The sequence below is a fragment of the Vicugna pacos genome, chromosome 4 (genome assembly GCF_048564905.1).
Source record: "Vicugna pacos chromosome 4, VicPac4, whole genome shotgun sequence".
NCBI lineage: Eukaryota > Metazoa > Chordata > Mammalia > Artiodactyla > Camelidae > Vicugna > Vicugna pacos.
The window spans coordinates 43,030,891-43,052,979 of NC_132990.1; the positions used below are offsets into that span (position 1 = coordinate 43,030,891).

Genomic DNA, 22,089 nt, shown 5'->3' on the forward strand with positions numbered 1-22,089 from the left:
GCTTTACCATGGTACTAGATTTGTGTTGTTTTTCTCCTGTTTATCATTTATTACAGGGGTGAAGTCTGAGCCAAGAACATAGAAGGGTGGAGGGAAAATTATTTTTCCTCCCCTACAAGGACATTTACAAAGTTTCTGAGTTATTAACTGTTAAAAGACACAGAATTTTTATTTTTAGGAGCAGAACTGTTAATAAGCTCAAAGAAAAAACAATCCAATGCTAATGGCATAATGGTATATATTCTTAGCCTTCTCAGAAAGGCACAGCATACATGGTTCAAACAGGAAATCTCTGGTGGCCATCAGAACTTTGGCAGGGGTTACATTACATCTGTTAAACATATTGGGCTTTTAGCTATTTCATAAGTTTATAAGACCTGGACATCTACATTGGAATACATATATATATATAAATATACACACTTTATTATTTTTTTAAGTAGTATAACATATATGCTATCTACTGCCCATTTATCTTAAGTCAAAGACTTTGGTATCAGAGTGATCAAATTATGGCAAAACTAAATTAGAAGTACTGATAGTCATTAATTTGACTTAGAAAGTTAACACAAAGGAGAACCAACTGTTTAAAAAAAAATCTTTGGTTGCATGTTAAAGGTATATACTTAAGCATGAAGAGAGAAAAGCATTCAATTATAAAATTTAATATAAAGCTTCAAGGCCATTAACTTTCTTTAAAAAAAAAAAAAGTCACCCAAACTAATCCTAAAAGTCTCAAAGCATAATCTATAAACTGACAGGCTCCTCTGTAATGTGATTTTTAATGGCTATTATTATACACACTTAAAAAAAAAACAAAACCATAAATCACAGTGGCTTTTAAAAATTCTATAAAATATCAAATCAAAAAATTATGGAGAATCTTGTAGCCTAAAATTAAGAAAAGAAATATAAAAACAATTTAGGAATAAAGACTTTGAAAAAGTTTTGCTGAACTCAGATATCTTAACAAGCTTCATCACCTGTCCCTGTCCCTGTGGCCTGCGTGGGGGACTTGGTGCCGCCCAGTGGGCTGGGCGGGTGATGTCAGAAGCACTTGCAAACAAAGCAGGAGGCTTGCAAGCCCAGGAGTGGGGAGCAGCTTTTAAACTAGGTTGAATTCCCTCAGGTTCAGCTGTAGAATTGTGTCTTTCACAGCAGCAAACACAAAGCGGATATTCTCTGTGTCTGTAGCACACGTGAAGTGGGAATAGATGACTTTTTCTTTGTCGGGATTCTGATCTTGATAAAGCTTCAGGATAAAGTCTCTGGCAGCTTTGACGTCTTGCTTTGGTCCTAGTCACAAGGGCAGTTAGAGAAATAAAGGAGGAGGATACGGACTCACCAGCAGGCCGTCCCCCGCAGCATTCCCAGTGTACCCTGGTTCTTACTGGGGATCCTTCTCTGAGTCGTCTTATCCCCCGGGACTCGTTTACCGAGAGCATCTTTATTATACCTCAGTATGGCTGCAAAAGGGTATTTTAGTGTCCCCTGGTATGTAAAAATTGTACTTTTAGGAGATTTGTTGAAAAATAGTGACTCAGTTTGTATTTTCTGATTTGGACCACTTTGGAAGAGAGGTAATTCTTATTAAGTGAACTGGGGGAGGGAAGAGAAAGAATGCAGGGGACTAGCATTACTAGGCGCCCGAGGCGGATTCTAAAGCTCTCAGGCGCCATGCTGCGTGGCCAGTGAAGTCAATACAAGGGAAAAGGAACGTGCTCAAACTCTGCTCTTCTTAATACCAGTGTCTGAGGCCTCCTGCACCAGGAATCAGTAGCACTAGGGCGTAAACTAGTGTGATGGGTTGGTCATCTACATAAAGAGCCCGAGCATCTACTCTGTGTCTGGTAAAGGGGCTGCCACCCTAACCTACATAGGAGGAGTGCCAGGTGCTCTAACTGGCCCTGCGAATACAAAAGGTAAGTCAGGCACACCCTCTGCCCTCAGTGCTAGGAACTGACTGGGGAGAGAGCAAGGCGAGCCCAGGCTGCCAGGGGAGCGCGAGGCAGGGCTACCTACTGTGGATGGGGGTGGGGTGAGGGGCAGAAGGACTTCCCCAAGGAGGAGGTGCCTGAGCTGTGTCTCAGAGAACAAAGTGCAGTTAGCAAAAGGAGTTGGTACATGTATTCCAGGCACTGGGAGAGGCATGTGTGGAGGTGCTGAGGCGAAAATGCAGTGATTCAACTGGAGCTTCCATTCAGAGGTGGGGAATGGTCAGAAAGTCTACTGAAGGCAGATCAGGGAGGCCCCTGGGAGCCCTGCTCAGAACTCTGAACTGAGGCTGGGGCAGTCAGGTCAATAAGACAGACACTTACTTACCGGTGTATTCAGGAAAATAGCTAATTAGATGAGAGTACATGATCTTCTCTTCCAAAAGATCCTTCTTGTTTAAGAACAAAATCACCGATGAGTTCAGAAACCAGGGGTAAGTGATGATGGTTTTAAATAAGGCTTTGCTCTCCTCCATGCGGTTCTGAGTGAGAAAGAAGAGACTTAGGATAAATTAGAAAGAAAAGCAAAGCTTTGGGAACAACATGAAAAATCACTGGTTCCACCCATCTGTCCTCCTGTGACCGGGCCGCAGTCTCCGGTCGCTGTCCTTGCTGAGGCTGATGAGCACGTGGAGCCCTCCTGGACCTCCTCTCCTGTAGCACCCAAACTCCTCTGGCCCCTATATGATACAAGAAAGCCTTTTGTGCAGCTTGGAAAAAGAAGGTTCACACCCAGGCTATGTGTATATAGGCTGTGTGTAACTGTTGGGATTACCAAGTGGGGGCAGTTCAGAGCTGCAGACAGGAGACACCCACTTTAATTGTGTGCAGGCTTCCAGACTGGGCCTCAGGAGTGATGGTGAGGAGGAGGAAGGCTCTTCTGACGGGGCCACTGCGCTCAGGAATGCTGGACGCTGGTGCAGAAGCAAACAAATGCTACGGAGCACCTGCCCTGCGCCACACTTTACACGTGTGCAACACAGGTGAGCTCTCCGATGGGAGCGGGTCCCCACGTGATTGATAGATGAGCATACTGTTGTTCACAAAGGTTAAATACCTCCCCAAGACTGTACAATCCAGTGGAAGCTAGGTAGAAGAACGGTAATAATTTCTGAACATTAGACATTGGCAAAGAAATATTAAATAATCCTAATTTATGGAGAGCAGACAGGGCACATACAAATCCTAGCTGGGGACAATAACTGTCTTTGATAGAAATACTTGAGAGGGAGCAGAATGCTAAGAGGAAAGAAACCCTTCCCTTCCTTGAGACGGGGGAACACAAAAGCCCCGCACCCCCGCCCCCGAGGCGCACGCCCGCAACCTCCCAGTGCCTAGGCCTGCTTTCCTGCGCGGTAACATTTGGGGGAGCAATTCTGGAATTTATTACCAGAAAGGTAAACCCTCACTTGTTTTTAAAGCTTCTTTAAAATGTATTATAATCTTACCAATAATGATTGGCAAGGAAGTACAATATATGAGAAAACAATTCCTGGACAGCACAGTGAGTGGGTGCAACATGTTTCTACAACCAGGATGGAAAGTCTGGGGTGGCAACCACTTAATTTTCCCACAGATACCTTGGGTTTTTCAGAGAGGAGAATATGATTAATTTCTTAGCACATAAGGCCACGGTACTTGTCCCTGCCACACCTGACTAATCTTTGGGTTCCCTGAGAAGTGTCCTAAGTAATTCCTGAGACAGATTTGGAGCTAATTTTCATATGGATAACCCAATGCCTGTGCTTTCTTAAAAAAAATTTCTCCACTGGAAGAGCTGGGCGGCAGCCAAGATTTCTATTCTTTGCACAGTGACATTAGTAAATGGGTTAATCCTCTGCTAATGAGCTAATGTACCTGTCCTCCTCAGGGACAAATCTGCTCTCAAAAAAATACAAGATAGAATTTGTTCATAGTTATTGCCTAATCCTGGACAGAATTCTTTATTGATTTAACTTTCATGCCCTATAAGCAAGAGATATTTCTAAAAGGTCAGGAGGTCATTGTGCAAAGGATAGGGGGAAAGATGAAGAGAAGACAGTTGTTATCCCCCAGGAGGTATCCCCAGCCTCACGCAGAGGTGACCATGATGATTCTCCTCACTCTTCTGAGCAGACCTGGCTGATGGAGCTCACCCGGCCAGTGCTGCGGGGACTCGGCTGAGGCACCGAATGCCTGACTGAGGTGAGTCAGTCCCAGCTGCCCTGGGCAAGTCCCTCCTAGGGGACGTGAAGGGCAGATGCTCTGCCAGGTGGTCCCAGAATAGCTGCAAGCATCTGGCATCACTCCCAACTCAGCTAGGGATCTGATTGGGGAGCCTGAGATGAAGCTTTTTAAGGAATACCTTTGCTCTACTTTGGCTGTATGTTAGCATCCCCAGGGAGCTTAGTGACGATATGAATCTACTGTTGGGTCCAAAAGGTGTGCTTTTAAAAAATAAAACAAACTCCCCAATATGCAGCCAAGGCTGAGAACCATGCTTTTGAGTGGCTCCGTGCTTCATAGCACATTGTGCTCAGGCCACACCCCACTGGGGTTGGACCCCACCACCAGGTTGTTCTGTAAGGTCCCCCAGGGAATTTTGGTGTGCATCCAAGTTTGAGAACCAGGATCCTAGGTCAGTGATTCTCAGATAACCTGAGATCTTGTTAAAGATTCTGATTTACTCCATCTGGGTTGATGTGACACCTGTGCTGCCAGCCCACAGACGACAAGCCTAAGGGGTAGGGTCTAATGCCAGAGCTGGCTGGCCTCTTGCAACCTGCAGAAATTGGTTAGCTGTGGAAGACAGATACCTAACTCCCCACCGGGCGTACCTCATTGTCACACTCGGCCAGGACCTGGTCATATTCACTCAGAGCAACCAGAAAAATAATGGAGGTGACACTCTCAAAGCAGTGAATCCATTTCCGCCTTTCAGATCGCTGGCCGCCAACATCCACCATCCTGTTCAACAGAAACATACGACTCTTAGGGGGAAAAGGACATGGAAATCAGCACTCTTTAGACAATGAAGAACCACTGGATGTGTCCTGGCAAAGGAGGTACAGAATGTAAGTAGTGTTACTAAAGATGGAAGCAGGGGTCACTGAGGTGGAGCCTGCTGGGGGACGCTGGTTAGGAAGCTCCTGCAGCCAACTCACTTGTGCGTTGCTCTAGCCACCACAGAATGCCGGGACCCTAGACACAGAAGGCCAGAGAGTCAGGCCAGCTTCCAAGTCTACTCAGCCTCCTTCAGGCCCTCACCCCTTTTTGTTTCCATGGGTTTTCAAATCATCCTCAGATTCTTTCTGCATTAGCTGGACACCACCCCTTCCCCAGAGAGACCTGCATGTGCCTCTGTACAATGTGGAAATCCAAAGCCTGTGTGTGTGTCTTTGGGAAAGGGTTCAAGGAATCATAGCCCAAGGATCAGCTGCAAGCTTGAACATGCCCGGGGTCAGGCGTGGAAATGAGTTCAGTGGGCCTCTCAAGAGTAGAAAAGCATTCACCTTGTGAGTGCTGGGGGCCCTGTCTAAAGGAATGGCTGCTACCCCACTGCAGCAAGCCTGGTCAGAAATGCAGGCTCGCTATTGGACTAGATCCTCCAACTTTTTAAGAGATATAGCAAATACTTTCAGCAGAATAGCCCAACTTTTAAATGTTGGCTGAAAAGTTTTTTAAAACACCAAGTGGGCTAAAGAGAATCAATCTGTGGACCAGATAAAGGTTTTGGAAGTTGCAAGCAGCAGGGATTCTGAAAAAGTTTAGATAAATTCATGGGCACACACAGGCAGAGGGCATGTGCTCCCAGAGATGCAGAAAATCAAGGGGCTCGAGCAGAGGGCTCCCCCAGTGTGACAGGTGCTCCAGAAACACTGAGATGTAGTCGGAGTACAGGCAGGACTACCTGTGCCATCCCGACTAGTGTGTGTAACAGTTACTAGGAAGAACAAGGGAACTGATGGATATAAAAGTGCTGTGGAATTTGCAATGATAAAGGGAAAAGACAACAGTATCTTCAATCTGTGGGTCACAGGAAGAGACATCTCTGTGTGTGTGTGTTTTGTGCATAAGAATCATTCCAGACCTCAGTGAGGATGCTCGTTGTGTTTCTCTCCATTGCAGGACTTGAGATGCACCACAACTCTAAATGCCCTGTGATGGAGAGGGCCATTAATGCCCTAAGAGATACAACCCCTCTTAGCAATAACACATTTAGGAATCCATCTGGGGACTTCCAAGCCTGGACGGACAGATTCTAATGGATCACGCTGGGAGACAGTCTTACCGAAAGATGATGTTTTCCAAGTCAAACGGATACTCAATGATGCCGGTTGTGGGCACTCGGACACGAAGCACGTCCTGCTGTGTTGGCACGAATGACGGCATGGCGATCCGGTCAATGTCAGTCAGGTAACTGATAGTCAAGAACAAGATGCTGAGCAGGGAGAAATGCCTCTCCAGAGAAGTCACCCCAACTCATAGTGAACCCCCCCCCCCGATTCACAGGTTCCATCAGTGACTTTCTTGAGAGCCACCACTCCAGCCCTCCTACGACCATTGTGGAGAGGACACAGGTCAGAAGACACAGGTGAGCCTTCCAGGAAACCTGCAGATCTCGTCCTCTCTTCCTCCTGGTCCTGAGCTCCATGAGTCTCAGGCTGGTGAGGGAGCCAGCGGGCCAGGAGGAGGAGGAGGGTGGAATGGGCTCTCTGACATCTCATCTGTCCTCTTCCTCCCACAAGCCCTCATCCAAGAACATGATGGGATGTAGGTGCTGTTCTTGAACACTGTTTTCAATGAATTCGAATTTTGAAGAAAATATAAAGGCATGCAACAGGCCAAGGGGAAGTCCTCTCAAAATAAGAAAAAGTTTGTTTCACTGGAGGATTAAACATCTCCTAACATCACCCAGAACTTGTCTTGGATGATTAGGGGATCGATCACTGTAATGGTTCTTTAATTTTTTTTTTCCTGCAGGTTCTACCAATAGGTAGGGTATATGGAACGCAAACAGAAGCATGTTCTATGCTACTTCTGAGTGAATAATCATGTAACTCAGGCCCTGGTCAGTGATGGTGTGGTGACTTGGAGACCCTGCACCCTTGAGGCTGGCCCTGCCTTCTCCGTGCACAGGCAGAGCTCACCGAGGTCTGCTGGGGCCAAACAGGTGACATGAAGGGCAGCCAAGAGGTAACAGGCCAACCCTGTTCATCTGTAGCCCTCAGCCTAGGAAGCAGACCGCGGGGGCAGCCTCCTGTGCCTACACCACCATCCACACCCTAGGGCTTATTACCCGTGAACTCCGCCTGTGATGGTTTGATTTATACTGCTCTTTCCACCAGACTATGTTCCTTCGGGGCAGAGAGCACTGGCTATATCTGCAGCCCTGACCCCAGTGCCTACACATAGCAGGCACGTGCTCAATTTTTGTGAAATGACTTCCTGTCCAAATAAGCAGCCAGCAACCACTGACCTGGCCCAAGGAAGTGCCCACGTGCCTAGGGGCCTCCCCGGGGGCAAAGGCAGGGCACCGTCCGGGTTTGTGACCGTCATTTTCTCTGTTGCAGTGCTGTCCACCACCCTGGCCTCTCCAACATTCTTCTCAGTGGACTTGCCCCAGTTTTCAGAGATCAAAATCTACAGCAGGTCCAGTGGGTCTTTTCCAGGTGGACCTACAGTAGGAGCCCCAGCCACTCCCCAGGGCCTTTACAGCAGCAAATGACTAGGCTTTCCTGGGTGAGGGCCAGGAATACCTTGGCTGACTTGAACCTGGGCCCGGCTCCCCTGTCAAAGGCAGTCTTCCCTCCTCCTTGGGACGCTACCTTCCTTCTGGCCAGCTGTCTTCTGTGCTAATCCAACACCTCGTGGGGGCTTCTTTTATTTCCTTTTCCCACTTTGCTGCTCTGTTGCACCTAAATGTTCCTGTACTCAGAACCTAAATTAATGTCATTAAACACTCAGCCTGGGACAAATGCCAAAGAGAGGACAGTGACACTGAGGAGGTAAGATTCTGGTTTCATCCCACCCCTGCCTTGTCCAGGTGATGGACACCGGCTCAGAGGTCAATCCCAGCACCTGAAGGGAAGAGGACGCGTCTGGGGAAGGGGTGCCAGAGTCCCCAGAGGATAGAAATGACACACAGCAAGGAGGAAGGAGCTGAGCTGCGGAAGCAGGAGTCCTCACCTCTTAAAGGACCATGATCCAACTATTTGCCCGGTGACCTGGCCAGCAGAGGCATTACTTTAGGAAATTCTTAAAATCAGATTCTGTGATCTCTGTGGGATAGTCTGCATGCAGAACCTTCTGTTTCTTTTTACCTTAATGGATTCATGATTAAAAGATAGAGCCTTACAGGTCCAGCATACAGCGGTAGGGCCTCCACAAGGCATCATAAACAGGGGCTTCAGGACTGCACTCTCCGTGGCTGGGCCCGCAGAGCCTCTCTGAGCCGCTAGAGGGCAGCACCACATCAGCTGCTGACTGGTGTGTGGCACTTTTGGTCTATAAACTCTGATTTTAGGGAAATTCGACCTGCTGTCTACGCAGCAGGAAATGAGAAGGCAGAGGGATGTGGAGAGGTGGAAACAGAAGCAGGTGTAGTTCTTGTTTAGATCAGATAATCCCAGCATCCTGAATGAGATCAGCCCCACAAGGAAAGCCCACATTTCACTTAGCCTCTCCCTGAGAGGGACCGAGGCTTAGAACTTGATGGGGAAAGGTAGGTTTGGGCCAGGAGAGCTAGCTGAGGCTCCATGGCAGGAAGGAAAATTCTAGGAGGTGGGAAGAGATGCACTAAAAAGTAAGAGGGGAATAGAGACAAGCAGCGTTGCGCTGAGCGCCTGCATTTCAGCAAATGTGGTGAGCAGCTTCCTTGAGACGTGGGCCTGCTTCCCTGAAATGGCCTTGGGAGGCCGGCCGGGGCCGCTGTACTCACTACTTGGCAGAGTCCGACAGCTGGTACTCCCTCCGCCTGTCGTAGCACTCCTGGATCCCCGGGTCCTGCCACAGCTGCTTGATGGCCTCCACCTGGTCCCTGGAGAGCGCGGACACCTTGTCTGCTTCCACCTCTCTGATCAGCTGCGCGTTATCCTGCTCGAAGGAAAGAGAACCTTTCACTAGGCAAAGGAAAGAAGCCAGCCCTTCCGTGACTTGGGGATAAGACTGGCCCTCGTCCCGCAGTTGGGGAAGATGTCCCCAGATGCTGGGCTCTGGTGGGTGCCCTCCAGCCGGGCTGCTCACAGCCAAGCCACTCAGCCGCAGCCTCGGGGAGTGGGGATGGCGTGGCTGCTCCCCTCCGGCGGGAGAGCCACACGGAGCCCACGACCTGTGGCCTTTGGTCGTAGTAGCACCCCAGGGCCAATGTCACCAGCACTCAACAGCCAGTTGTGAACAGAAAGTGACGCTCATCAGAGTAATAACAAACTACTTCATTAACATGCTGCTCATTAGAATCCCTGCAGCCAACGGGACCATTTGAGAGTAACCGTTATTACCGTGGCACACCAAGGATGGGGTGGCGCCAGCAGGTCCACCCTGCTGCAGAGAACTGAAAAATAACCCCAACAGCTAATCACTGGTCTGCTTGCTTGTTTCTCTCTTGTTCTTTTAAAAATGTCTTAATAGACCATTTTTTACAGCAGTTTTAGGTTCACAGCAGAACAGAGGAAAGTACAGAGAGTTCTCACACAGTCCGCTTCTTGTCATCATGCATCACTAATAAAGTCCATTCCCACCGGGGGGAGCACACCCACTGTGACCTCCCACCCCCACCCCGTGCCACTTACTGCCCCAATACTGTGTTCATTATTACCATCGTTATTGAATAATCACTGCTCTGTTACGACTGCTGTTACTGCAGCAGTTGTTAAGATCATTATTGCTGTAATTATTACTGTTATTGCAGTTATTATTTATTTCCCACTTACTAGGTGCCAAGGGTTCCACGTATATTATCTCATTTAACCAACAAGCCAGCATGAGGCCAGAAATCTTTCCAAACTTCAGCAAATGAAAATGAGAAGGTTGGCCTGCATCCACAGCACATCCCCGTGTTGGCCCCAGGGGCTCAACATCCCGTCCTTGGCTGCAAGCTGCAGCAGACAAGAGGATCCCGCTGAGAGAGACGGGAACCGGCCACCTCTTCCCTCTCCCAGCGTGCTGTATGTATCTCAGGGCAATTACATCATGCAGAGAGGGGCTGTTCACTGGCGGCTATGAGTCAGCACAGCATCCATCTGGCAGCTATGATCTCCTTGAGTGTGTGTCCTGCACCCCCTGAAAAGTCTCTCTTACCTTGCACTGTTCATCAGGAAGCCCAGCAGAAAGTTGGGGAAAGGGCAGATCTTACAGATTCACTTGGCTCAGGGCAAAACCCAGGGCTGTGATTAAATCAACACGGCTTTGCCCCACGTCCATCAAGAGTGAATATAAACTCTTCCCCCAGACTGTGGGATCCTCAGGCAGGTCGTAAACAAGATTGGGCAGGATGGGTTAGTGGGCAGTGCCTGGGCAGGGAATCAGGATGCAGAATTCTAAGCAGTTCAGTTGGGACTTTTAAGGAGCCCAAAAGGTTACCTGCCTCAGCATTGTCATTTGTAAGACATTTGTAAGAGGAGCCAGTAATTTTCGGGGGCACCTGATCTATAAAGTAACAGCCAAATGTAAGCAGAGCTAGCCTTATTATTGCAACAGATGCCTATTAAATTCTTGTTTGCAAAAACAGGACACATTGACAGCCCATAAACCAGGACTTCTAATCCTGCCCCGGCACAGTTTGTATCATGCGCCCTGTTCTGAGCCAGAGAGAACAATGAATGGAGAACCAGGACAGTGTCTGGACGGAGCAGAAGGGCTGTCTCCCCCGTCCTCCCCAGCTCTCCCACCCTGCCGATGTGATGGAGTTTCAGGATGCTGCATTTGGCCATGCCAGGTGTGATCCGGGGTCTACTCTCTGAAGTATCTGTTTTCCTCCCTGTCTCCATGACAACTCAGGAAATGCCACGAGGGCAGAGCCAGTGTCTTATTTGTCCTTACATCCCACAACCTAGTGCAGGGCTTGGCAAATAACAGGTACCCTCTGTGGACACAGGTACCCAATAAACATTTGTGATGTGCATAAAAATGCATCTCCTGTACACCCGAAACAAATATTGTAAGTGGGCTACACTTCAATAAAAAATAAGAAAAAAAAAACTAAAAATGTATCTAAGAGACGGAAAATCACAAGAAACTAGCAGTGAAAGAACACGAGGCAGGACGATGGCAGCCTGTGCCCACCACGGTGAGAACACAGAGGAGCCAGAAAACAGGGAAGTCTCCTAACGGAAGAAACGCTCTGGTGACGCCCAGCCAATCTGTCTTTCCCGCTCTGCCCCTGGTGCAGTCAGCATCTTTGCCTTGGTTGGGGGGAGGGGGGCGTGCCTTTTGTGCTGTTGTCCTACATGTAACTGTTAATTCAGCTTCCCTGCTGAGAGGTAGCCCTGTGACAGTCATCAAGGATGTTACAAGTATTTTTACCACTCCTCACAAACAGTGAAGGACCATGAAGGATGATACTTCATGGGGAAAGAGATGTAAATGGAAGCAACATTTGTCTCTTTTAGGAAGAAACTTTAAAGAGCCAGTGAGTAATTCACCACATTGCCTTTCATCTGCTCTGGGGGGTTGTCATGAGACAAGATGGAACCTCCATCGGCCAGGCTCCCTGAGCGACTGCAATGAGCTAACACACCCTACTGCGTATGTAGCAAGAGGGAGAAGATCAACTTTTACTGTGTTAAGTAAGCTGAACTTTGGGGGAGGTTTGTTACTGCAGCATAATCCACTCTCTTCAGACTGATACATGTTGCAATGGATAAACCCAGCCTTTGGCTCTTCCAGCAGAGCCAAAAGTGGGCCCCAGTGAGGTATCAAAGAGGAACACAGGCTTCTCCAGAGGCTTCTTGGGGGAGGAGGGGAATCTGGGGAAAAGACACAGACCTGGGATTTCAGGTAACGAACGAGGGGAGTTCAGCCAGGTGAGAATGATGTGATTTGAGGGGGAATCTGGCTTGAGAGAAGAAGAGAACTTAGGCTCCTTAGAAACCCAACAACTGGGACTTTGGTTTAGAACAGACTAGACTCACGGTGCCCAGAAGGATTCTAAACTCCAGAGGTCTCCACTCTGCCTTGGCTCCTCCTGCTTAGCTCTCTCATCTGTCAAAATCATTTTCTTTAACTTATCCTGAAATAATTTAAGACTTGGAAGAAGATGGGGAACATGGTAGAAAGAGTTCCTCTCTGCCTTTCAAGATTGCCCAGGTATTCATCATCTCCTCCCTCACTTTATCATTCCGCTGTCCTTCCACACGTGTGCACGCACACGTGCAGACACACACACACACACTTTTTTCTGGAAATCTTTAAAGAGAAGCTGCAGACACAATGCCTCTTTACCTCTAAAGACTTCAAAGACATATATAATCACAGCAGAATAATAAAAAAAAATCAGGAAATTAACACTGACACGGTATTGTAATTTCATCTTCAGACCTTATCCAGATTTTGACAACTTCCCCTAAAATGTCCTTTATCTGCCCAATCTAGGATCACACCTTGCATTTAGTCATCTCTTCAGTCTCCATTTATCTGGGGAGATTCTGCCATCAGAGTTTTTTTTGGCCTGAGAGCTGCACAACCAGCTAAGACCCCAGAGAATGTCCCAGAGCAAATATGACAAAGGGCAGAGAGGCGTGAGTAAGAGAGTGACCTGCTTTTTAAATAAGTTTGATTGAAATAGGAGATGAATGACTTGTACACTGTTTACGACATCTGTGTGTCTAACTTGGCTGCAGAGCTTCATACATGGAGTGTGAGAATTTTCATGGTCATGTTCAAACCACCTCTACGGGGACCCTCACATATGAGGGAAGTTTTGTGTCGTTTAGTTGGGCTTCTTCGTCTGAAAAGCAGGGAGAAAAGTTGTAAGGGGATCGAATGGAGGGACACGTTATGTTTCGGGCAGGGGACGTGCTGAGTCAGAGGAGGCAGACGGCTAAGTGGTGAAATCCAGCAGGCAGAGGAATAAATGGGTCTGTAATTGATAAGAGTCCTAGGCTGGAGGAGCATCTTGAACTGAAATTGCCTAACACATTCGTTTCTTTGAGAAGAAACATCACAAAGGAGTAAATATGACGCGAGCAAATTCAGCGGATAGAGATACACGACCAGTTTCTCAAACACCGAGCTTGTATCTGGCTTTTCCTCTTTTCCCTTCTCAAACAAAACTACCATTTTCACTGCTCCGAAGGGGGAAGGGCACAGAAAACAGCTGTCCTACATATGTGTTTCACTCAGAAATTTCCAGGGTGACAGTAAAAGGAGCTGCTTATGAAGTGGCGTCTTGCCGGCTTCACACGTGGATCCAGGGTTGCCCGGGTGACAGTCCCTGTCAACTGCCAGCATCCAGGGCCCCTCAGGCAGCCTTGTTCACCACCAGGTCCTCTCAGGAGGGAGCCCCTACACCATCAACCGCCCAGCACTGTAGCACTGCAGGGCCCAGAGCCTGCTCCTGGGCTCGGGGGGCCTGTGTCCTAGGCCGGGAGCCAGAGTTCCTATTCTTTCATGAGATACTTAAGCATTTCCATTAAGATCTACATTCATTATCATATTCTAGATGATAAAAGCCTAATTTAATAATAATTCAGGTGTCTACTGTCATATGCATGACCTATGAGCTTCACAAGCTTTGTGAAAGCAAATGAGGTTAAAGTAAGTGATTAAAAATGAAAGTTCCCTATAACATAGCATTTCTGACTTTCATACACTCACCCCTACTTGTTTTAACACCTACATCGAGATCCAGAACTACCTTTTCTATTAAAAATTAAAAAGTAAAATTTCAGTGCTCTATAATGATCTGCTTTTAAAGCATCTCAAACATTACATTATAAGGAAAATGCCAGGCAACTTTGCTAGACAAAGGAGTTTTTTCTATAAAAACCAAACAAGGAACTTCTGCAATTGGTTAAGGAAGAAATTTAGGAAATTTGGATCAGTTCCTCCACTGAGGACAGCTAGAAATGGTGGACAAAATATTTTCAGAAGTATGCGCAAAAGTAATCAGGAAACCAGTGAATGATTAACTGCTGGGCTGGAGTACAGGGAAGAATGCACCCAAGGAGTTAAACCAGCGTTCGGGAAGCCTTTCTCCCTGGGGCTTCTGCTTGTTCTGGAAGGAGCGGCTCTAAGGTTGAGCAGCTCCTTTTTCAGCATCACAGGACTAGGATGACTGGGATCGAAGTTTAAGGGTTCACAAGAGCCAAAGCCCCTTAGAAGCCCTCCAGCTCTGGGTTGGGATCCAAAAGGTAACACTCAGGATGCTGCAACTCAGCTTGGAATCATCACAATCTCAGAGACTCAGTATCCCCAGACACCTGGCAGAAGGAAAGGAAATTTCTTTTTGAAGTTTGGAAGATAACATCTTCCTCACCCTAGAATTATTTTTTCACGTGTGTCCAGCACACCAACAAAAATAAGCATAAAAAGGTAAGACAACTCCAAAAAAAAGAGGTGACAAGAAAAAAGATGCAAAAAGATACACTATCCAAACACTAATCCAAAGGAAGGTGGAACCTACTGTCATTAAAGGAGACCTTAACGTTTACTTGTCAGTTATACCTCAGTAAAGGTGGGGGAAAAGTAGACTTTAAGGTTAAAAGTATAACAAGACAGAGATATTTCAAGTGACAGAAAGATGTTACAGTCCTAAAGTTCTACACAGCTAGTAACATAGGCTCAAAATAAAGAAAGCAAAATCTCTTAGGTCTAAATGGTGAAACAAATCTTCATCCTCCAAGAAACTGAAATATACCTGTCTCAGTAACTGAGAGAATAAACAGAACATTCAATAAAGAGATACACAGTTCTAACATCGTGATCGGCAAATTTGACCTCACGGACACATGTAGAGCCCTATACACAAAATAACTGTGGAATATATACTTTTTTCCAAGCATGCCTAGAATATTTACAAAAAATGACCATTTACTTGAGATTTCACATAAAATTTTGGTTTTCCAGCTTCTTTTGATTAATTTCCAATTCCAATTTCTTTAGCAACCCTTGTCTCCAGCAGGGACACACTTTGCATTGGCCACCATTGCCACCAGCCCACCCCACTCACTGTGCAGGCATCTGAATATATAACCGCTGGTCTAAAGCTACCTGGCTTTCTCCTTGTAGAAAGCATTCTTCTACCTAACTCGGAATGGGAAGTAAGCTTTTCTAACCCAATTCAAGATTCAAAAGAAAATTCTATTTCTACTCCAATCTCTGTCCTCTTCTTTCTCCTTATCCTTTTCCCAACAAAAATAAATAACAGAATTCCCTGGCCACAAAGTGTTGGCATGAAAGGCCAAGTTACTTTATCTTTTCCTGTCAGTCAAAACTTCAGTGGATTTAACTTAAAAGGCTCTTTCCAAAGAGTCCTGCCATAACTTACTTTGACAAAAACACCCGCAGCTACAATGCATGTTAATAATGCAGCTGAGAGACCGAATCTTCAGCCCCACACGGTTTCAACTTGGCGAAGCTGTTAAGAATAGCTCCCAGCACTCCCCTTCCTTTATGGTTCTAGGATAGGATGGGCTACAAGAGAAATCTGAAAGAGATGTGGGAGTCAGAGGAGAAATGGCAGCCACTGTGCTCTGAAGGTCAGAGCTCCTTCCAGACAGACAGACACACACACATAGTCGTGAACCTTAGAAACAGGAGAGAACATGGAAAATCAGTGGGACTAAGTGGTCCAGGACAGACAGGAAGCTGGGAGCAGGCTGGGCAGAAGGACAGTGGTATTCCTGGCCCCTCTGCATCCTCAGGGCATCTGTCCCAGGGACAGCAAGATGCTGGGGCTGTGGAATTCTGGTTCCCAGCTGGTCAGACTAAATTAGTTGCCCTTTCCTGTCTTCACTCCCGAGTCTTCATGCTCGCTGGTCTTGAGTCTTGATTTACAAGATGGGATACACTAAGGCAAGGTGAGAGGCTCTTCTGGTCTCTAAACACCTCTGCTCATGGGGCTTACAGTCAGCCCGGCAGGATATAAAGCACTCAGCACGGTGCCTGGAACCCAGCACATAGATGGAAGCGATTGTGACCTGACCCTCATCCACCGCCCAGTGATTCCCCAGTGCCTGGTGCTCACGTGCCTCAAAACCAGGCAGACACACTGTGGGGCCTCATTACTCGTGGATTCTGCTTTTACAAATTCACCTACTCGCTGAAATGTACTTGTAATGCCCAAATCAAAACGCAAGGCACTTTCACAGACATTTTTCCTTGGAATCCAGAATCCAGTAGTCAAGACTTCTCAAAAGCAAGGAGGAAAAGGGCCTTCAGGGATAAAAGAAGAGCTTGGAAATAAGTGTCTTCCACAGTGAGTTGCAGGCAGGTGGAAGAGAGCATCTGACACCAAGCCTCCAGTACAACGCGACTGTTTCCACACAGAAGACTTCCAGGTGTTCACCATGCAACTGAGGATAAAACATGTTCTTCCCAACACAGAATATGGAAAACTGGAGTTAGAAATGCACATTCTAAGAGGGGAGGGTATAGCTCAGTGGTAGAGCACACGCTTAGTATGCATGAGGTCATGGGTTCAATCCCCAGGACCTCCGTTAAATAAAAGTATAAATAAATAAATAAATATAATTACTACCTCCCCCAAAATGAAACGCACATTCTGAAAGCCACCACTGATGGCAGTCCACATAACCCTTACTCTAAAGGATATAACTGATAAAATAAATAAAATGAAGATCAGGTAGATGGCTGTTGGTGGTCTGTATAAATATCAATATCAATGTGATGTTTATAGAAAAAGTAAGCTTCACTGATTAGTTTGTATGCTTACCAAAGCCAATCAATAGCAATGACTAGGGACAGTCTGGCCATAGGGTTCACTCCACTATGTTTCATGGCGCCACCTAGTGACAGCTTCTCTGATTGCACCTGCTAACAGTAGACTCCCATGGGGCTTGCTTTATACACAATCATAATTTCAGCGAATTACACGGTCTGAATTTTATCTTGGTGCCTATCTCAGAGTGATAATTTCCAGATAAAGACCCAGACAGTCTCACTCTTTAACAGGAAGGCTTAGTGAATAGGAGTGAGAGAGTTTGAGAGTTAGAGTTTAGTGAAAGGCACATCTTGCTGCTATTTTTTTAAGTATATTACTTAATTTTTTTTAGATTTTATTTTTTTAATTTTTGTAATGGAGGTACCGGGGATTAAACCCAGGACCTCGTGCATTCTAAGCTTGCGCTCTACCCCTGAGCTATACACCACCCCCTCCCGCCTTAGCTGCTGTCTTCAAGTCTAGTAGAGGGCAGCGCTCTATAAATTCAAATTTTATTGGTGTGCCCTTTGAATTGTATAAAAAGTGACAAGAGGGGTTAAATAGTTTCCATCAGCCATAAGCAAACAAGTGGGAACGGGACTGAGTCCAGTTGCCCACATCCTGAGCTGTCCAACTTCCTCGATGCTCGAATTGTCAGCTCCGGGCGGCGGACAGACAAGTCTCTAAAGTGTGTGAAAAAGCGCCCAAGAGGACAGTGAGTTTCCCTCACATCCAAGGAGCTGTGTGAGGTTGTCCTACTCTTTGTGCTCAATTTAACATCATGTTTCAGGTGCTCGTATTTCCCACTGGTGTGCCTTCCATTTCAGATGTACGTCCATCTGGGGGATACACACTCCACCTGACCCGGCCACCCTGTAAACTCTCAAAATCACACTCCCCTGATGCTTCCTGTCTAGTTCTGCAATAGTCCTCCCTCCATGCTGAATTTATATTTCTGAAGAAAGAAAAACAGCCACACAACTCCCAGAGAATCATCCAAAAAACATTCTTTGCCCTGGGGTGTTTTATTCCCTTTTTTTTTTTTTTGGTGTTTCACTTTTTCCGTTCTTTCCAATAGCTTGAAAACCTCTTGAACACACCACCACAAATATCTGGGTCACAGCTTACTTTAATGATGGGCTTTCGAAATGGTGGTTTGAATCCTGGATGCCTATTTGGTTGTTGTTTTCCTTTTGCAGTGAGAACCCACAGGCGTTTCTGCCTGGGAGCAGCAGCGGGAGAGCAGGGCATCCCAGATTTGCCCAGGAGTCCTGTATCCCTGGCTCTGTGGAGCCCCTGCTAGCACGCCCACCCTGTCATCTTCAGAGGGTGTGTCCTGGACTCGCTCCATGGGACTGCGGAGGCGAGGTGACTGCCTCTAGGGGGCACCAGGCTGGCCCATACTGTCCTCTGTCAACCACCACTCACTTCCTATAGGCGACACTAGATCCAAGCGGGCCACTCTGAAGGGGGAAGAGGGGTCTCCCAGGAGCTCCATGTGCCCTGAGGGGTATTTGGGAGCCATGGGTGCTTTGTCTTAGTAGGACTTGTGACAGAGCAGAGTGGGGGGCTAGGGATGGGCTGACCACGCCTGCACCAGCCTGCAGTGTGATGGGTCTTAGGGATTGGTCAGAGGTGCTGGTGGCAAGAGACCTCACCGCAACGGGGACAGTTTGCCTCAGTTCTGGGTTTAATTAGCCCAGGTTTCAAAGTTTCATCAGAATATGATTATCAAATAAAAATAGGGGGCAACTAGTTAAGTTTGATTTTCAGATACACAACAAATACTTTCAGTATAAGTATGTTCATGCATCTGAAAAGAACTTGTGCTAAAGTATCTTTTCAATTCACTGTAGTATTTTACTGCAGTAAAAACACTACAGAAATCTGGGTGCTTCTGTATCAAGGACTGTTGATCAGTTTGGGGGCTTTTCCCCTGGTTTTCGAAGCAAATCTCCATTAGCAAGGCTCCCTCCTCAAGGGGAGAGGACAGAAATCAGTGCCCATTTTCTTTCGAATGTTTCTGCCCTGCTTCCCTATGTTCCAGAAAGTCCACTTATCTGCAGAACAAGGTGGGGAGGATCAAGTTTTTCTCCCCACCACCCAAGACTCCGGACCACCTCCTCATGGGACTCTTTCTGTCACCAACTTTCAGTACCCACCACACACCAACACGTTCCAGCCGTCACACATGGTAAGAAGGAACACGCACAACCCTGTGAATGTACTTAATGCCCCTGAACTGGGCATTTAAAGATGGTTATAATGACCGATTTCATGCTATGTAGTTTCACCACCACTTTAGAAAAGACAAAGCAGGAATAGAGGGGCTTGTCTTACTCCGAGATGCCCTGCGGCTCAGCACAAGCCTGCCGTGCCCCGGGCGCCCCCCAACCTGTGGAGTTCAGTCACAGTGACTTCTGGCCTCACCTCCTCCTTGCCTCCATGTGCTCTCTCCTGCACCTGCGCACAAACCCACTGCCTCTCATGCTTCCACGAGGTGTCCCCACCTGCTCTCCCGGACAGATGCTCCCACCCACAATCTCCGGCCTCAGGAAACCTCACCTCTCTCAGGCCGTCCTCTCCAAGGTCCCATCCACAAACCCTTTCCTGAGCTCTCCCCTGTCAACCTGCCTTGCAGGGGAGGCTGGGTCCCGATTTCTCCTGCTACTTATGAAATATTAGCCATGCCTGATCCCTCAACAATTTTCACTTGGGTTTTTTAGCCCCTCCAAATGTCAAATCAGCTTCTCGGTCACCAAGCATAATACTGTGTCCTCATTCAATCCCAGATTCCCCTGACTCACAGGTACAAAGTTTCCTCACAACCCGTGGGGCCCACAAAGTGCCTTTTCATCCTCCTGGCATCTCACAGCCGCCCTCTGCCAGGTGTTTCCCGGCTGTGCCCCATCCCCCACCTCACAGTGGCCCGGGCTGCGGGGACCCGCCCACCAAGCCCTCTGTGGTCTCAGGAGGCCACCAATGAGCCACGCAGGGAGCTGCTGTAGCACCCACGTCTCTGTGCCAGGAGTGCTCCCTGCGCCCCTCCTGAACAAGTTCCTCTCCCTCTCTGCTTCAGTCTCCCTCCTACGGTTTGCACCCTACAAACCTGTCAGAAAGCGCTTCCAACTCTAGTGAGCTGAAAAGCATCCCCATCAAATTTACGTCCACCTCAGAATGTGGCCTTGTTTGGAAATAGCGCCTTTGCAGATGTAATTGGGAATCAAGATAAGATCACACTGGGTACGTGTGGACACTAAATCCAATGAGAGGTCCTGGTAAGAGACAGAAAAGGACACACTGGTTCAGGGGTTCCAGGAGGAGCTGACGCTACCAACACCTTGATGTCTGACTGCTGGCTTTCTCCCTGGGCCTGGGCTCAGCTAGGTCGACCAGGTGGCTGTGCCTCTTCGATGGGCAGTTCTTTTTCTCTGCAAGCTCACCTGCACCGGGCCTGGTGACTGGAACACCAACAGTGGAGGGGGTTCTCCCGCCGGGCAAGGCACTGGGGCTCTTGCTGTTCGCTCCCTCTGGGAACAGCTGGATTAAATCTGTCTAGAGGCCCCTGGTCTTCCCTCCACTCTCCTAACTTTGGTCAGGAAAGACTAGCTCACCCTTTCTGCAGTCCCCTCTTGGCCTCTTAGGGTTCAGCGAGAATGGGCAGCTTCAGACTTCCACCAGGATCCACAGAGCCCCAAACACTAGATTCATCCACCAGACCTGCCGTCCTCCCCACTGGGCTCTGACGGCCTCCCCAGCAGCTGGCCCCTTTCATGGGGGAGGAGGCCACTTGAGGCCCCCCCTGAGGTAACTCAGTAGTGACTTAGGCCTCAACCGTACCTCACAGCCCTCCAGTGGCAACAACTCAAGGGTTTGAAACAGCTTGCGGTTGGAAGCATGGAGTTAAGAGAGTAGGGATTGGAAAACCAAGCTCTTGTTTTGATGGGACTCACACAAAACATGCCATTTCTGAGTACAGAGCTGCATCGCATTCCTTTCGATGTTAAAGCAAATGGCAGTAGTGTAACCACGCAGGACCCTGTGGGGCCTTCCCCGAACAGATCCCCGCCACCTGCCCTCCGCCTGCTTCCTGTCTACAGAAACGCTTTATTCTCCTAGGCTTCCCTGAGTTCCAAAGAGTGCATTTAATCACAGAAGTGAGAAAATGCAGAAAGAAAGGAAAAATCAAGACAGACAAAATAATAATAGTTTAGCCATTACACAAAGTCAAGGACCTTTAGTTCCTCCTCCAGGGCTGTAGATAATATTCTGAGCCATGTCCTTTTGAGCTGTTTTGCAGATACTGAAACCCCCACCAGGTGGAAAAATTTAACTGTGTGCTGCCCACACGCACGAGGACCCCAGACCAGACGGAACCAGAAGGCTAATGATGTTGACTCCTGATCCCCTCACCACCAACCAGTCAGAAGGATCTGCACAGCAGCCTTGCAGACCCTGGCCCACAACCCCTCTCCCTCACTTGGCTTTTAAACCCCTTCCCCTGAAAGCCCTCGAGGCGTTCGGGCCTTTTAAGCAGCAGTTACCGGACTCCTTCCTTGGCACCTGCAGGTGACACTGCACTTCCCCTCACCACAGCCCGCTGTCAGCAGACGGGCTTTCCCGCGCACGGGCAAGCGGTCCCAAGTTTGGCTCTGTACCAGGAGAACATGGGAATCACAAACCTGTCACAGCAACGCACAGACCCATTTGTTCTCTGGATGAGGAGGGACACTGCAATCCCCACCGCACGGTCATCAGACACAGCAGCAGCGCTCCCAAAACGGGCGCTGCGACGTGGGCAGAGCCACTGACTCTCCAGGCCCCAGGGCTGCTGACGAAAACGGTTTGGAATCAGCCGACGTCATTTACCAAAGAAAAAAAGGCTGCATTCTATGTGGACCGGTCACTCGTAAGAAAATCTCTCCGTGAGGCACAGGACAGGACTACGGCCAAGGGCATTAAATCGGAGAAGATGGACCTTTATCCTTAACCTTTCATTTTTTAACTCCAACCAAACATTTCCGTCATTTAGAAAGTGTGATTACCTTTTAGATAAGGTGTTTTTTTTTTTGCCCTCAACAAAGAACATATGTAGTTTCTTAACCAATATCAAAAGCAACACAAAAGTGTCTCAAAAATGATTATTTGGTTTCCATTGCAGGAGGGGTGGTGGTAGAATGATGCCAAATTCAACAGGCCAATATTCCATGAGCCCTGAGCAAAGCCAGAACATCT

The 22,089-nt window shown here is 47.7% G+C and overlaps 1 protein-coding gene and 1 long non-coding RNA gene across 4 annotated transcripts in view; one reads left to right on the forward strand and one right to left on the reverse strand.

The window, feature by feature from the left end:
• Positions 1-150: 150 nt before the first annotated feature.
• GNA14 (G protein subunit alpha 14) overlaps positions 151-22,089 on the reverse strand; it is a 150,341-nt gene continuing 128,402 nt past the window's right edge. For all 3 annotated transcript variants that reach the window (XM_006209349.4, XM_072959620.1, XM_072959621.1), the window contains 5 exons: positions 8,914-9,068; positions 6,265-6,393; positions 4,811-4,940; positions 2,323-2,476; positions 151-1,296 (listed from right to left, as the gene is read on the reverse strand). In XM_006209349.4, the coding sequence (XP_006209411.1) occupies positions 1,106-1,296; positions 2,323-2,476; positions 4,811-4,940; positions 6,265-6,393; positions 8,914-9,068 (759 nt within the window). In that variant the 3' untranslated portion in view covers positions 151-1,105. The remainder of the gene's footprint in view (positions 1,297-2,322; positions 2,477-4,810; positions 4,941-6,264; positions 6,394-8,913; positions 9,069-22,089) is intronic.
• Positions 1,100-11,135, forward strand: LOC107034061 (uncharacterized). The gene is made up of 6 exons (XR_001459580.3): positions 1,100-1,922; positions 2,826-2,977; positions 4,110-4,178; positions 4,915-5,047; positions 6,102-6,389; positions 6,486-11,135. It is a non-coding gene; the product is annotated as an uncharacterized lncRNA (long non-coding RNA).